The sequence below is a fragment of the Anabrus simplex genome, chromosome 12, assembly GCF_040414725.1.
Source record: "Anabrus simplex isolate iqAnaSimp1 chromosome 12, ASM4041472v1, whole genome shotgun sequence".
In the NCBI taxonomy this organism is placed as follows: Eukaryota; Metazoa; Arthropoda; class Insecta; order Orthoptera; family Tettigoniidae; genus Anabrus; species Anabrus simplex.
In genome coordinates this window covers 101,846,293-101,862,001 of record NC_090276.1, presented here as the reverse complement: position 1 = coordinate 101,862,001, position 15,709 = coordinate 101,846,293, and the positions used below count along the sequence as shown (strand labels likewise).

At 38.3% G+C, this 15,709-nt stretch overlaps 1 protein-coding gene across 2 annotated transcripts in view; it reads left to right on the top strand.

The window, feature by feature from the left end:
• sip3 (septin interacting protein 3) overlaps positions 1-15,709 on the top strand; it is a 211,134-nt gene that overhangs the window by 105,056 nt on the left and 90,369 nt on the right. For both annotated transcript variants that reach the window (XM_067156375.2, XM_067156374.2), the window contains exon 8: positions 259-471. In XM_067156375.2, coding sequence (XP_067012476.1) covers positions 259-471 — 213 coding nt within the window. The remainder of the gene's footprint in view (positions 1-258; positions 472-15,709) is intronic.

Here is a 15,709-nt window from a genome sequence, read left to right as displayed (position 1 = left end):
CTTTGTATCAAGGTTAATTTCATGCAGTACAGGTCTTAGAATATGTTTTGATGCGGCAAGGGTCGGCATTTCTGAATTAAGAGTTGGCGGTTAATTCGAAATCACATAATTCAAAGTCCGATTTTTGCGTCCCAACGACTTCGAATCAACTAGGTTTTACTGTATTTACATCATACAAGTATAGATAAAATAGGGAATATCTAACTACTAAGGTAGATACGAGAATATCTGTTTCTTAGTTTCCTTTCTTTCGTTTAGCATCCAAGAAACTACCTTGCAACCACATCTTCCACACGTCATGCCTACGCTCGTGGTTTCAAAGACAGCAGACTTGCCCAACATGCCGGTTGAACATACTGCGGACCCCTACCACACCTCAGGCTCATCCAGCCGCAGCAGCACAGCCGCCTGCACCTCCTCAACACGGCGCTCACCCACCGCCTGCACCAGGAGCACTGCCTCAGATGCCAGGTGAGTGTGTTGTCAACATTGTCCAGTCCTCTTCAATGAAAGAAACAGAACGGTGCATCATTAAATTCAGTTGATGACTTTAAGTCGAAAATTGTGGTTATAAATGTCTTATTGTTAAGGAACCATCTGGATGGTAAGCAAACTGAAGTTGGTTTGAAATGTGATTTGGGGAAGGGATGAGGGAGAGGATCAAGGATTTCTTGATGCGATAATGTACAACGTGTTATGACATATGTAACTGGGACCTGACCTATAATAATAATAATAATAATAATAATAATAATAATAATAATAATAATAATAATAATAATATCATCATCATCATCATCATCGTTGGTTCCTTTTTGCATAAAAGGCATAGGACACAAAGCAGCTTTCTTGACATTGTCTCACCTGATGTTAATTGTTCATAGGTCTACTTTGAACGTTTGGCGTTATGTTTTTGCGTGTTCTGTCTGACTTCCACCTGCCTTCTGGTAGCTCCCTTTGTATACCATTCTTCAAGTAACGGCTGTCCAATAAGCAAAGAATATGGCTGACTAGATGCATTCAATGTTTCACTAAATTTTCTTGTAATTTCCTGAGCCTGTCTGCTGCAAAATGTCCTCATTTGTGAGTTGGCCACATCAAGTGACACCTAAAATTTTATGCAAGCAGTGTAGGCAGAACACTGGGAGCTTCATGCTGTCTGAACTGTAATTTTCCATATTTCACTGGCATAGGTCACTGTATGCATGACAAGTGTTTTTTGGAGTTTGAGTTTCGTCTCCGTATTGACCAAAATAGATTCCGATACTGTGATTACCTGAGGAAGTTATCTGATTGATCTTAAGAGGCGGCCGGAGTCAGTTCTAGATTCACATTTTATTTCAAAATATCGCCACTAGTCTCGTTGATGTCGACAACTAACTCCACTGATAGTTACATCGCGGGTGCATAGATGGCAGTACGAAAGGCCAAGGCCGAGCGAGCGATTCCCTTCTCACCCTCCAGCGTGTCGTGTCACCAGGAAGTTGAGATAACAGTACTTGCACGGAGCTGATGGTGTTGACATTTGTACGGAATGCGAAACATTCCAGGAAATTATTGAGCATGGGTTAGTGCTGAGCAAAACCGACAACAGTCAAAACAACGTACTGTTTCCGACAAAAATAAATGAAATGGCATATGGCTTTTAGTGCTGGGGGTGTCCGAAGACAAGTTCGGCTTGCCAGATGCAGGTCTTCTGATTTGACGCCCTAGGCGACCTGCACACCGTTATGAGGATGAAATGCTGATGGAGACGACACATACACCCAGTCCCCATGCCAGAGAAATTAATCAGTTATGGTTAAAATTCCCGACCCTGCCGGGAATCGAATCCGGGACCCTGTGACCAAAGGCCAGTACGCTAACCATTTAGCACTGTTTCCAATGTTGAAATGAAGTAGTGCATCAACCCCGTCCCCGCCTCACGTCTTTCCCTGTACCGGCCAGTCAGTGATACATAATATAATTCTGTCCAATGAAAATACAAACTGATATAAAATAAGTGAATTCATTTACGCATTTTTTAGTCACACAGTGATACTTTGGACATACCGCAAAGATTGTAACTCGACCAAGAATGGAATTTTCCAACAACCCTGAGTCAAAAAAAGCCTTACAAATTTATAACAGTTTTTTCCCTTGGAAACAAACGGTTCTGAAATATATAAACAATGTATAAAACATCCCATTGTACATTTTGTTAAAATTTGGATTCGATCAAATAACGTGTTATAGATAAGAAATGTGTTTTTCCACCATTCAATACACAATTTATTTTAATAGATTAAGCTAGTACCGATTTCGGCTCTTTAACGGCCATCATCAGCTAGTACATAAATAATAACAAATAACGTGTTTTCGGAGACGCAGAGGTGCCGGAATGTTGTCCCGCAAGAGTTCTTTAACGTTTCGACACGAGGCTGACATATTTGAGCACCTTCCAATACCACCGCACTGAGCCAGGATCGAACCTCCCAAGAGGCAGAAGGCCTGCGTTTCATGCTTCGAACCGCTGTGTGAGTCTCTTTGTCTTTACAAAGACGGATTTGAACTCGTATGTTTTCGTATAAGTTTTAAATAATAAATGTTACAGCATCTAAAGATCCATTAGTACTGTATTTCATGACTTGAGTGGAGTGTAATTAGAGGAAGTACTAAGCTAAAAAAAATACCACTTTATTCTCGCTCTCGGTGACGTCAGGCGCTTTAGCCAATAGCAGCGCTGCTCTCAAAAATGACTATCTGACCTGTGAGTTATTCTAGTTACGTTGGAATACCCCATTTCCAAGAAATACAAGGATTGTAAACGATGGTTTTGTATACTTACCCGTTATGAAACTCTGGAACGGTGCTGGTGAAGAACGCAACAACTGAGGGGCACTGCAACTTCCCTCTGTAGGTGGGGGTAGTAGAATAACACCCGCAGTATCCCCTGCCTGTCGTAAGAGGCGACTAAAGGGGGCCCCATGGGCTCTGAACTTGGGAGTCTGGGTTAGCGACCACGGAGCCCTTAGCTGAGTCCTAGCATTATTTCCACTTACGTGTACCAGGTTCCTCACTTTCATCTATCCTTCTTATTCAAGTTTCATCTCTTTTCAGAAGATCGGCTACCATCATAGAGATTATTGCTTTGGATGTTGCTCAGTAGTGGAACAGCTGAACCAAGTTTTCAAATTATCAATCCAAGGAATGCGCCTTCTTCCTGGTCTTCTTTTGCCTTGTATCTTCCCTTAAATAACCAGCTGCAGTAGACGATATTCTCTCCTCTTATCTACCCTATCCGACCACATTTGGTCAACTCTTGTTCTTTTTCGACCCCGACGGTATTACGTAAGGGGGCCTATGGAGTCTTTCATTTTCACGCCCTTCGTGGCCCTTGTCTTTCTTTGGCCGATACCTTCATTTCTCGAAGTGTCGGATCCCTTCCATTTTTGTTCTCCCTGATTAGTGTTGTATAGAGGATGGTTGCCTAGTTGTACTTCCTCTTAAAACAATAATCACCACCACCATCACCGCACTGCAACTGAAAAACGGTTATATTCTTGTAACTGTTTCGTTCAACGACGGTTGTGTTCCCGAAACGGTTGCGTGCTATCTGTCCCAGCTGTAATAGGTATTTCAGACAAGGACATTTTCACGGAGCCTCAAGAAGGGTTGTAATGCAGAAACAGGGGAGGTCCGCCTGCATGCCTCGTATCGAGAGCAAGGGAAGCAGTGCATCGGTGAGTTACCGTGCACACTAGTAACAAACGTAGATTTAAACCCATATACAGTGGCGGTTCTAGCCCTGGCGGGGTGGGGGTGGGGGGCGGGGCCCTCAGTTTTAGTGAAATAATTATTTTAAAATTCCTTGAATAATAAATAAATTGATAATTTACAGATATAATGTATTTGAAATAAACATGTTAATGGTTGTGCTAATGTTGCCCATTGTATTTTCATAAACATGGTTACTTTTCTTTTGAATTTTGTTACCAAGACTTTCAATTCCAAACAGCCCCACCCCCCGCCCTAGTTTTAGGTATCTAGAACCGCCACTGGCTATATTGTAACAGGCTACAAGAGGAACAACATATATGTATAGCAATTAATTCCATTTTTATTCTTATTCTACTAAACATTAAAATAGTTTTATAAAAGTATACATACAGAGATAATACAGAAACATTAGTAGCAACTACTATTCAGTATGCGGATTCTCAACCATTAGTTCATTCCTTTCTGTAACGTTACGACATTTAGCCATTCTTTTATTGGGATATGTTGTAGGCCTAGCTTATTCGAACTGACGATTCACTTCCGACCTACAATTACCAATAAAAATAAGTTATTTGTCTTAGTTTGAATACGAGTAGTAAGCATCATTCCGTCACTAATATAACAAAGAAAATTCAATAAAGTCGGATAACACCTACCTCAGATAAGGCAGCTGTTTTAAGTTCATTCGCAATTTCATGGCGTTCTTCACCAACATATTTGTCATATTCTTCGGCGTGTTTTAAAGAATAATGTCGATGAATGTTAAAAATGTTTTTGCTAGTGGTTTTATGTCGCACCGACACAGATAGGTCTTATGGCGACGATGGGATAGGAAAGGCCTAGGAGTTGGAAGGAAGTGGCCGCGGCCTTCATTAAGGTACAGCCCCAGCATTTGCCTGGTGTGAAAATGGGAAACCACAGAAAACCATCTTCAGGGCTGCCGACAGTGGGATTCGAACCCAGTATCTCCCGGATGCAAGCTCACAGCCGCGCGCCTCTAAGCGCATGGCCAACTTGCCCAGTGTTAACATTTCTAATGAAGTTTAATGTCTTATTACAAATCAAGCATTTTGCCATTCCATTGCACTCGGTACAAAGATACTGATGTTCCCATGCTGCATTGAACGTGGTGGGAGTTGAAGGTCGTCGCGATGACTGAGAGTTGCTTCCTTCCTCTGCAATGCCCGGTATGCTTATGAAACGTAGAAATGTTGTGGATCGCTGCCCTTGAATCGCCTTGCTCCCTTCTGCTCCTGCTGGTGCTCGCTTCACGGTAATTAGATGCTCGCTTGGCAAACTTGCTTTCGGTGGCCGGCCCTGAATTATACTAAGGAGCTTCAAAAGATAAAGGTAGCAAGACCTTGCACGGAGAAACTTGTTTTACAGGCAGATATGAAGTACACATTGACCGATCGCAGTAGCTACGCCACGAGGCCAGTCTATCCCCGGATTCGGAAAATGAGTGGGTTCAAAACCCGCAGTCGGCCGTCCTTCGAAAGGTTTTCCGTGGTTGTCTATTTTCAACCCCAATATTATGCATATTGTGTATTTTCTTCAAAACGATATTGTGTAGGGTTTGTTCCATAGCAGCTTTAAATGACGATTGGAGAAGAATTAAGGATAGCATAATAATGTATGTTTATATTTTTAAACATACAGTTTAAGTAATTAATGTAAATTAGTAATCGAAACTAGCCTACATACTGTACTGTACATATCATACATACATACATACATACATACATACATACATACATACATACATACATACATACATACATACATACATACAGTTTCCTAAGTTGGTCAGCTGAATTTAGTCTATAGTCGTCGTCAGTCTGTATCTGGGCGGTGCATTAGTCGCGGAAAAATGCGATTGAAATATTAAAATCATTAATTTTTGTACAAGGGAAAAAGGGGCACTTTTACGGTGGTCAAACCCTTAAATGAATCCCTTAAATGAATCAGCAACAAGTCTAGTTACAACAGGTTACGATGGCATAATCTTGGAAGTAGCATATACTATGTTACAGACATGTTATAAAACAACTTAAAAAAACACTCAATATTCTCTAAAACTGCATACGACCCGTAGGCTCCATACCATCAGGAAAGCAACATTCTATTTACAACAGGTTATAATGGCATTTTGTAGTTCAAGCGCATTGTTCGAGCAAGTATAGGCCTACCATGTGACATTTAACAGACTTTTTTCTCTTCAAAAAGTAACAAAAAGAAAATTCCTCAATTATTCAATATAAGAGAAACATAATATTTACAGAAGACTACAAATAAAATGCACTATCGTAATACATAGATGGGATCCTTATAATGCATGAAGTTCAACTCTGTGTTCACCGAGGCGTTTGCTTGCTGATCTTCTTTAATTTTCTTTCTTCTGCTCGTTGTTGGGCTTCTAATATGTAATCCGGGTTTCTTAACGGCATAGATCTACTTTGTCTTGGGTCTATAATTTCAGGAAGGATGCGTTTGTAAAACCGATCAAGTAACGGGAAAATACTCTGCCAAAAGTCATCATCTCTCTGTATGAGTTCGGTTTTAATTCCTTTGGGGGTCCATACTGCAAATAGACAATATTGCCTTCTTGTAATATGAAGCTGCCCTTGAATCTGGTAAAAGAAATTATGTTTGGTGTCAAAGTTCCCTATTTCTCCATTCTTTCCCACTTTCCAACAAGTTACCTTTTTCAATTTGATAGCCTCTTCCGGTGTAAGATGTTTTGCGGAAGATGGACATTTTATTTCAATGACACCGTCCTCGTCAGTTAGTCCATCCGGACTCGCTCCAAGAAATGGATGTTCCTGGTCAATGAACAGGCCACACTTTTTATCTTCTTTTCCTATTAGCTCCGAAACACGTTGACGGGCAGTGTCTTCGTGTCTTCTCCCATATTCCATTACAGGACAGTCAAATGTTGAATACAACATTTGTTTGACTAATGACTGGCATCCAGTTGTCGCCTTCATTTTACAAACATTTCCGAAATATGACGAAGTTAACAAATTTCGTCTTATTTCTAGCCAATGACTGCTCTCACTTTGTTGAAGTGTGTCAGTTTCGATGCGTTTTAACTCTTCTTTGGACTTGTTTAAATTGTTCAAGAATTCTTCACATTCTTTTCCCAGCAGGTCTTCATCCAAATCTGGGCGCTGCGCCATTACACCATAATCTCTTTCTTCATTCTGTAAGTTTGGGAATAATGATTTTCTGCATTTCTTCCTCTGTTTACTTCTTTCATTTTTCCTCTTTCTTTTATTTTCTGTTTTTTTTGCAAACAATCCAGGACTACACCCGTACATCTCCTTGTGAAGATGGTAATGTGCTTTGCCTGAGTTGTGCTGTACGACAGCTGCAGAGCACCTCGCTTCATATGAACCCTTGAGAGCAATGTGTATTCTTTTGCCGCCAATAAACTTTGCAACTATTGAGTTGTAGTATTCGACTGTATTGCTGGTGACATCTTCAAGCAGGTTCCTGCTGTGCCTGCTCAAGTCCCTCACAGCATCCGATATCTGATGGTAGAGGCCGGTCGTAAGCAAATTAGGTACCACATTTTTTTCATCAGAGGAAGGGACTGGTTGCAACTCACAAAAGTAGCCCCGTATGGCACATTCTTTGTGTTCTCCAAAGATGTGACTTGGGATATTTAAAATATCAAGTCGCAGCTCGTTGATTTGTTTGTTTGGATCTCCATTTTGTTTCTTCCTAAATGCTACTGTCTTTGTGACAGCTGTTCTACAGCGCAAAATATTATCACCAATCTTTTTCCTCAAACACACCGTATTTTTTTCTTTCGTGCTAGTTGTTGCAATAGACCTTAACTTATTAGAAAAATTTTGCAATAAGTGATTTTTGCATTCAATTTTCTCTACTGTAAGTGACTTGTAAGGCCTACTTTCTAAAATTTTCTTATATACGCTACTATCACCATCAGCAATAAGATGAGCATACCGTAAACCGTACATCTCTTCGCTTCGCAGGAAACCCTCTGTAATAATAGCAGGCTCCATACTTGAAGAGCTCTGGCCTTGACTCCAGTTCTTGTAGCATGTGTGAGGTTTCGGTTCCACCCCAGCTGTATTGGCTCGGGCGCAAGGCGTGCAATATTTGTTCTTGACGCCGACATACAGGACCTTCCTCGTAACGAGGCCGACTATCGCAGCCTGAAATAAATAAATAAATGATTAAATAAATGATTAAATAAATAAATGATTAAATAAATAAATAAATAAATAAATTAATTAATTAATTAATTTAACTTACCACTCCAGAGGATGATGAGTAGTTGGTCCGGTACGACCTCTTGCACCAGCTACCATCGGCGATGACCGTGATCAATGGTGTCCCATCCTTGTCAACATCTCCACGTTCTGATGCCAGTTTTGATTCTTCCTCAGCAGCTTTCTTCATTTCATATTCGGCTGTCGCGTGCCATTTATCGGAGAGAACTTCTTCATACCGTCTAAAGGTTTTATCAGTCATCGATGGAATGTTCATCCAATTAGAGTAGGCTTGATTACTTCTTGGTTCTGGTTATTAACTTCATCATTATTATTATTAATTTTAGGAGAGATGTTTTGTGCCCTGTAAAGAGAGAAATTATCGGTATTGTAAAAATTGTTAACTCGATCGCTGTTAATTCAATGAGTGCAATCCCCCCAAACGTACGCTGAATTTAAAACAAATACAGCCAAACGCCAAACAACAACAAAATTCAACTGCCTACACTTCATAATAATCAATTAGATTATTTGCTTGATATTTTAGGGTTAGGCAAACAGTCATTGATTATACCTCTACTATAAGAGTTTAAAAATGAATTAATAATTCTATTACCGTACATGATTTTAAGAAGTGTGTCTACTTCTACATGGTGTTGTAGAATTTTACAACAACCTAGGTCCTAGACCTAATAGTCCAGCAGTCAGGTACTAAAAGAAGGGGGGTACCTGGAAAGTATTCCGAAGTTAATGATACTTTGATATGTTGTTAGTGGGTACTCTGTGTAGTAGGATCTGAGTTTTCGACCTCGAGGACCCTGTGCTAATTCAACTTATAACTTTTTTAAGCGGAAGACACGTGTGGTAGGCCCCTTTCATTTTAAGTATTTCCGTCTTACATTAAATGCTCAATTATGTCCACTGTGTTTATTGTAATTTACGCTCAACCACCTCAGCCAAGCAGGCTAACACTCTTCTTCCGATTTCGTGGGCTGTTCATATGCCACTGTATGGCGATTCTCCTTAGCGTATATTCATAGTTATTATTATTATTATTATTATTATTATTATTATTATTATTATTATTATTATTATTATTATTATTATTATTATTATTATTTACTTACGTGAGGCACCTGCTGAGCAGACCTTTCACCCCCACTCCCCAAACCACGTTAAGTCGGCTGTGAGTGTAGAATTTAAATGTTTTTGGAATGGGAGGAGGGGTGTAAGTATGGTATCTTGAGGGGAAAGGGAGTTGCGTATGTGAGATGTGCAGGCTCCTTCATGTTTTTGTGTTGAAATTAAAGGGTACTTAACACAATTTACGTAGAAATGTTGAAAAATGCTGTTTTTGATAATTTGAGAAATATACAACATATTTCTCAAATTATCAACCATTTTTATCTCGGTAATTATTGGGTCAAAAGATAATTTTGACCAGTGAAATGTGAAGGAAAAATAATGCTTTTCAATTTTGTAAATAGGTGTTTTCCGCTAAAAATGTATGGTTTAAAAGTTATAAGCGATAACATGAAAAAAGTCTGAAAATTTCGATGTTTTTCGGCTCCCTGTAAGTTAGCACAGGTTTCTCGAGCTCATAAACTCAGATTCTGTTACACAGAATATCAAAATATCATTAACTTCGGAATACTTTCCAGGTATTATTATTTATAAGTTTCATATTCCGTATTGATTGGATTCAATGTAATAGATAAGAAAAATGTTCCACCGATCAATACATTTATTGTCGATGAATTATTACACTAGTACCGGTTTCGACCTATCTTGGCCATCATCAGCTAGCACACAAATTTACAGTCATGGGATAAATTACAAAGAAGTTACTTAAGAGCATCCGGATGTCTGATAAAAAATGGAAGTAAGATATATTGCAGTATGTTGCGTTAAAATAGCTCTGATTAAAAGTAGTGATGGTTAGAATAAACTAAAACCTATTGATTGAGCATGGACATGAGTACATAAACACATTAAAATATATATGGCACATCACAACAAATATCCAAACATATCGGTACACAACCTCCACAGCAACAACAATAACGACCATATACGTACATAGACGAGAGAAGTGTCACCACCAACTACTCTGATATTAAAACCTATCTTGCTACATCAACTTAATTTTCGAATTTTACTGACAAGAGTTCTCATAACATACCAATACAAAGTATATCAACCATAGAACATTCTCGATATTCAACTTAATCAACACATGAACTACAAGAGGATTGAAGAATGAATGCAACACAACATGAACTCAAATTTTAATAGACGTTTTATAACATCCATGTTTTAATGTGTTTATTGTGCTATATATTTTTAGTGTCTTATGATGTGGCATATATATTTTAATGTGTTTATGTACTCATGTCCATGCTCAGTCAATAGGTTTTAGTTTATTCTAACCATCACTACTTTTAATCAGGGCTATTTTAACGCAACATACTGCAATATATCTTACTTCCATTTTTTATCAGACATCCGGATGCTCTTAAGTAACTTCTTTGTAATTTATCCCATGACTGTAAATTTGTGTGCTAGCTGATGATGGCCAAGATAGGTCGAAACCGGTACTAGTGTAATAATTCATCCACAATAAATGTATTGATCGGTGGAACATTTTTCTTATCTATTACTTTCCAGGTAGAAAGTATCTGACTGCTGGGCTATAACCCAATAAAGATATTGAATTACAACTTACTTTTTGTTTTCGATGTACTTGCGTAGCTGCTCCGGTAGTCTTCTTTTCTTCCTTTTGGTGGACAGCAATAAATTTTTTTTAGTCCGTGTTAAACCCATCACAATAAAAAAACACTACACAGCCTCAACCACACTGATTTAAAAAAAACACTAATTATAGTAGCACGGTATAATAAAACACGAGAAAAATATAACGTGCCATTGAAAGGTCATACCACAACTAGCGAGTAACAAAGTAGTGTCAGCGTGTCCACTGCCGCTCGTTATGAAGCAAGGGTGAGGAAGCGACTGATAGCAGCTGAAGATCTCACTCACTACATCCCTGCATAGGTAAGAGCTAATCTGTCATCATCCCTCTTCAAGGACAAGACTTTGCGACGCTGCGGCATCTGACGGAAACTGGCTGAACTACCAGCACTAGACTTCGGCCGACACTCGTAAGTCAATAAGCAGGCCTTTATTAAAATCACGATTAAATATATAAAGAATCCATAATTTTAAAGTATGTTAAAGTAGCCGTTTAGAGAAAAATATAAACTTTCCTACGGTATAGTTTGCTTCTAATTTGAACACCATCTTGACTTAAAACAAGTTTAGGAAAACCGCGGTTCAGAGCTCAATTTTATATGGATACTCGTTAATTTCCATTTTATAACTATATTTGCATTTCTTTTTGAAATACTTTTACAGTAATGAAAAGTGTATCACAGACTACCGTACGCTATAAAAACAAAATAATTTTACCTTGTTCCGTTTCCTTATAAAATCTCTTACAAACTTTTGACCCATGTTACAACTACTACTGAGCTAGTGGCCGGCCGTTCCAGCTCCGGCCGCCTCTTAATGTCTCTCACTCTGGAACTGTCAGAGCCATTCTCAAAGTGTCACAACAATAATACCTGGATACCTTCCTTGGTAGATCACATATGCAGCAGCAAAAACCTCATGAAAGTCTATAAAAGATTTCCTGTAGAGGACCGTGATATAACACATTTTCCCTTGATGAATAGGTTTTGTTACAATGATGTTTAATTTTGTATTGTATCCCTTTTTGATCACATTATTATGACCACCTGCTAGAAGTGTCACATGGCACGCGTGTTCTGTGACATGGGCTGGTGAAACGGATAAATAATGCGACTGCACGTTGCTGTCATGGGTGAGGGAGTCGAATTAACCGAGTTGCAAAAAGGGATGTTCATTGGCTTTTGGGCCAAGGAGGTTAGCATTTTGGGAGCAGCAACATTTGTCAACACTTTTCTGTGTTGTATCATGAGTAGACGAATGGCAGCATTGGTAATAACCAGGGAACGGATTTATATGTACTAATAATTATTGAAATTTGTACGTATATATTTAGTTATTTTAATTGAAATATGGACTTATATATGGACTTAAAATTACACATATAACATTAATTTCTATTTAATATCAAAGTTCAAAGAAGCTAAACAAAGTAGATCTACATGCAACATAATGTTGCACTTCTCATTTTAATATGTTTGAAGAACACACAATCTTTTATTGTCTGCTACCAATACAATGGATTACAAAATGTTCTTTTAAGTGCTGGAAAGTGAATTTTGTCCTATTATCTCTAAGGACAGATTTATATTGACTGAAACTGCGTTCAACATCGGAAGAGGTAATGGGGGCATAATTCAACTTCACAATATCTGCTGGGGTTAAGTCCAGTGTTAATTTTACATTTAAATCTCCACACAGCATTGCAGCAACCTACGACATTTCTTCATATCCAGGGTTCTTTGAAAGTACAGTGGCCATCTTCATGTTTGCTACATCTGCAACTTTACCTGTACCAAGATTTAGTTGTTCTACAGTTTTATTCACAATTTCACAACTTTCAGAAAGTGAGAGATGCCAGTTTTGGAGCCTTTTCAGTGTTTTTGTGATGCATGAAAAATTATGCTGAATGTAACATAAGTCATTTCTCACACTTGTATCGCAGACAACTGTTTTCGCGGCTTCAATTGAGGCTGCATCTTCAGAGTCCATGGCATGCAGAACGTTCTTAATACAGTGTATATTCAACACAATATTCAACCGCTGGCAGCCACATGCCCCACCTAGTTAGAATTGGCTTAGGCGGCAATGGAATCTCTGGGTACATTTCTTTCAAAAGATGAACTCTTCTCTGGGCTTTGAGAAAAACTTTTTTTCACTGAGGAAATCAATAAATCTACTTTGGAGTAACTGCCTCTTACCACTTCTGCCACATGGTGAAAGGCATGTGCTACACATGTTAAATGAGTCATCTTAGGATATACAACACATAATGCTTCTCTGGCTTTTATCATTTAAGGTGCGGCATCGCTAATAAAAAGTAACACTTTATTATACTTAACGCCCTGTGGCCAGAGGATACCCATAGCCTCATTGAACAGTTTTGTTATAGTTTTGTTATCGCACTTTTCTAGAACATTACAGTGTAAGAGAATCCGTTTACAATAATCTTCACTTAACAAACCAATGGTTACGTTGCCAATTAGCCTGCCTTCTTTGTCTGTTGTCTCATCAATGGAAACCCAAATTGGACCGTCATTTAATCTCTTGCCTTATCTTCTGAACAGTTTTTTCGTATATGGCTGAACAGTACGTTTTTCTGAACGTTGACTCATCCGGGATGGATGGTTGAGTATACTTCTCGAGGAATTCCCTGAAGCACTGATTATTCAGTTTGAAGAGAGGTATGTCAGCAGAGATGAGAGCAAAGCAGAGATCGGTGTTGAACTCTGACGTTACCGGTACACTGAAAGTTGCTGGTTGTGTCAGAAACAACTGTCTCTGCTTGGAATCTCGGTGTTTGTAGTGATTATTTGAAATTGAAAGACTGGGGAATTTTATATCATGCATTTATTTAAGTTTTATATGTTCTGTGTGTGAATTTTGGAATTATTTAATTTTGATATGGCTTCAAGATTGTTTGGCTGTCGTGAACAATTGAGGTAGATGTAATGATTTTTAAACACACTGTAGTACACGCTCTAGATCAAGAAACTGGAGTTTCCAGTTTCATCATATTGCATTAGTTTCGAAATTTCTCCATGTTACTCGGTGTTCTTTATCAGCACTTTGTGCTGGGCCCTCATTGGATAAAATAAAAGTAAGTGTGATAGGCGGACGAAGGAAAATGCGGATGCTCATTGATTGTTTTGCAATTTCCTAATTTCCGGAGAGGAGTTCGTGGGTAACGCCAAGCTCTGCTGAGCTGTATTTCTGTTTTGACCGCTGAAGGGAGAGATTGCCTTCTCCAGGTGATAGGTCTTCTTGGGCCCTCCAACAGGTAAGCACTTAGTTGTTTTTCATCTTTCTGGTAGTTACCTTCAAATGTAGTGTTCTGTTTAATTTCTTTTGCCGGAGCTTACCCGTTTTTTCCTTCAGTCGCCAAATTTGTCTTAAAATGACTTAGCCTTCCTGCAAGTCATATCAGATTTGTGTTAAGAGACAGTTCCCATTTCTTTGATTTTGTAAATTAGATATTCAACGCCTCTCGATGTAATCGTAAAGTGTAAATTTCCCGTTGGGGCTTCTCATTTATCCTGTTTCATCTTGTAGTATTCACGTTTAGGATGGGTACCCTTTCTCAGAAGTGTTTTTGAGGGGGCTGCCTACTGAAGGTGCTCTGCGCCAAGATTATCTTCTAAAAGGTTGTATTTTCTCAGACCTAAGGTTAAATAACTGAAATTCTACCCTTGGGGTAAATTGTAATTATTTTGGAGGCTATTTTTGATTTTCAGAGGTGTAATTTTGTGGATTATTTGTGCTTTAATTATTATCTAAATTGTTAAGTAAACTTATTAAATTCGAATCACCCTTGATTTCGCTTCTACTGATTGAAACGTGCTGTTGCACAAGGAACCTTTGAGTAGACGTCACTGTACAATGACACAAATTACAAAATAATATCTTACTGTCAGTTGATAAACCATCTTCTTTAAATTCTGATACGTAACTTTTCAATTTTAAACTGGTTGACTGAGCTACTTTAGGCATATTGTAACAACGTTAATGTCTTCAATGAATATCAATGTACAACTACACACACTGAACGTACAAGAACACTATGATCCGTCTCACTGCTAATTCAAACTGTAAATGACTGGTAGTGAACTAGATGGAATTATGAAGCAATCAAAGGAATGCCCGAATTACGAACTAATCCGGAAACCACTAGCACATTGTTGATGAATGAGATTTCCCTGGTTTCGAAATTATGGCACAGACACAGTCGATGTTATGAAATGCAGCTTATCAGTGCTGTAAGTGTGATTCAGATAGTCACGGTACTGACCGGCTGATCTCCACCACTTCCAGGCTCAATCTCTTTCTTTCTTCTCACCGCTTATCAGCTTATTTTATCAGCATTCAAGGTTATAAACTTCATTATTGGTTCCGTATTGAATTAAGATTACATATAATGCACAAAGTTTATTCCACCTACTCAATACTGTACAGTAATTGCAATGTTTATAAATACATTACAATATATTATCAAGGTACTAGTTTTGACCCTATATGGGTCATCATCAGCCTAACTAACATACACTTAATGGATTTACCGAAGTCCTAAGCCAGAATTACATTGTGGAAATAAGATTTAAAAGAATGAACTGTGTATGTGATGCAATAATATACATATAAAATGGTGGATATTTTAATCAGAGTATTCACTAACAAGGGCATATTTTAATCATTATTGTAATAATTGTATGATAACTATTCTTATAGTCTAATTGTAATTGACGTAAATTCTAAAACTTTTAATTGTCACTGATAAGTACAACATTATTTTATCTATAACAGTTCATCAATCCACCATTTTATATGTATATTATCACATCACATACACAGTTCATTCTTTTAAATGTTACTTCCACAATGTAATACTGCCTTAGGACTTCGGCAAATCCATAAGTGTATCTTAGTTAGGCTGATGATGACGCATATATGGTTGAAACTATAGT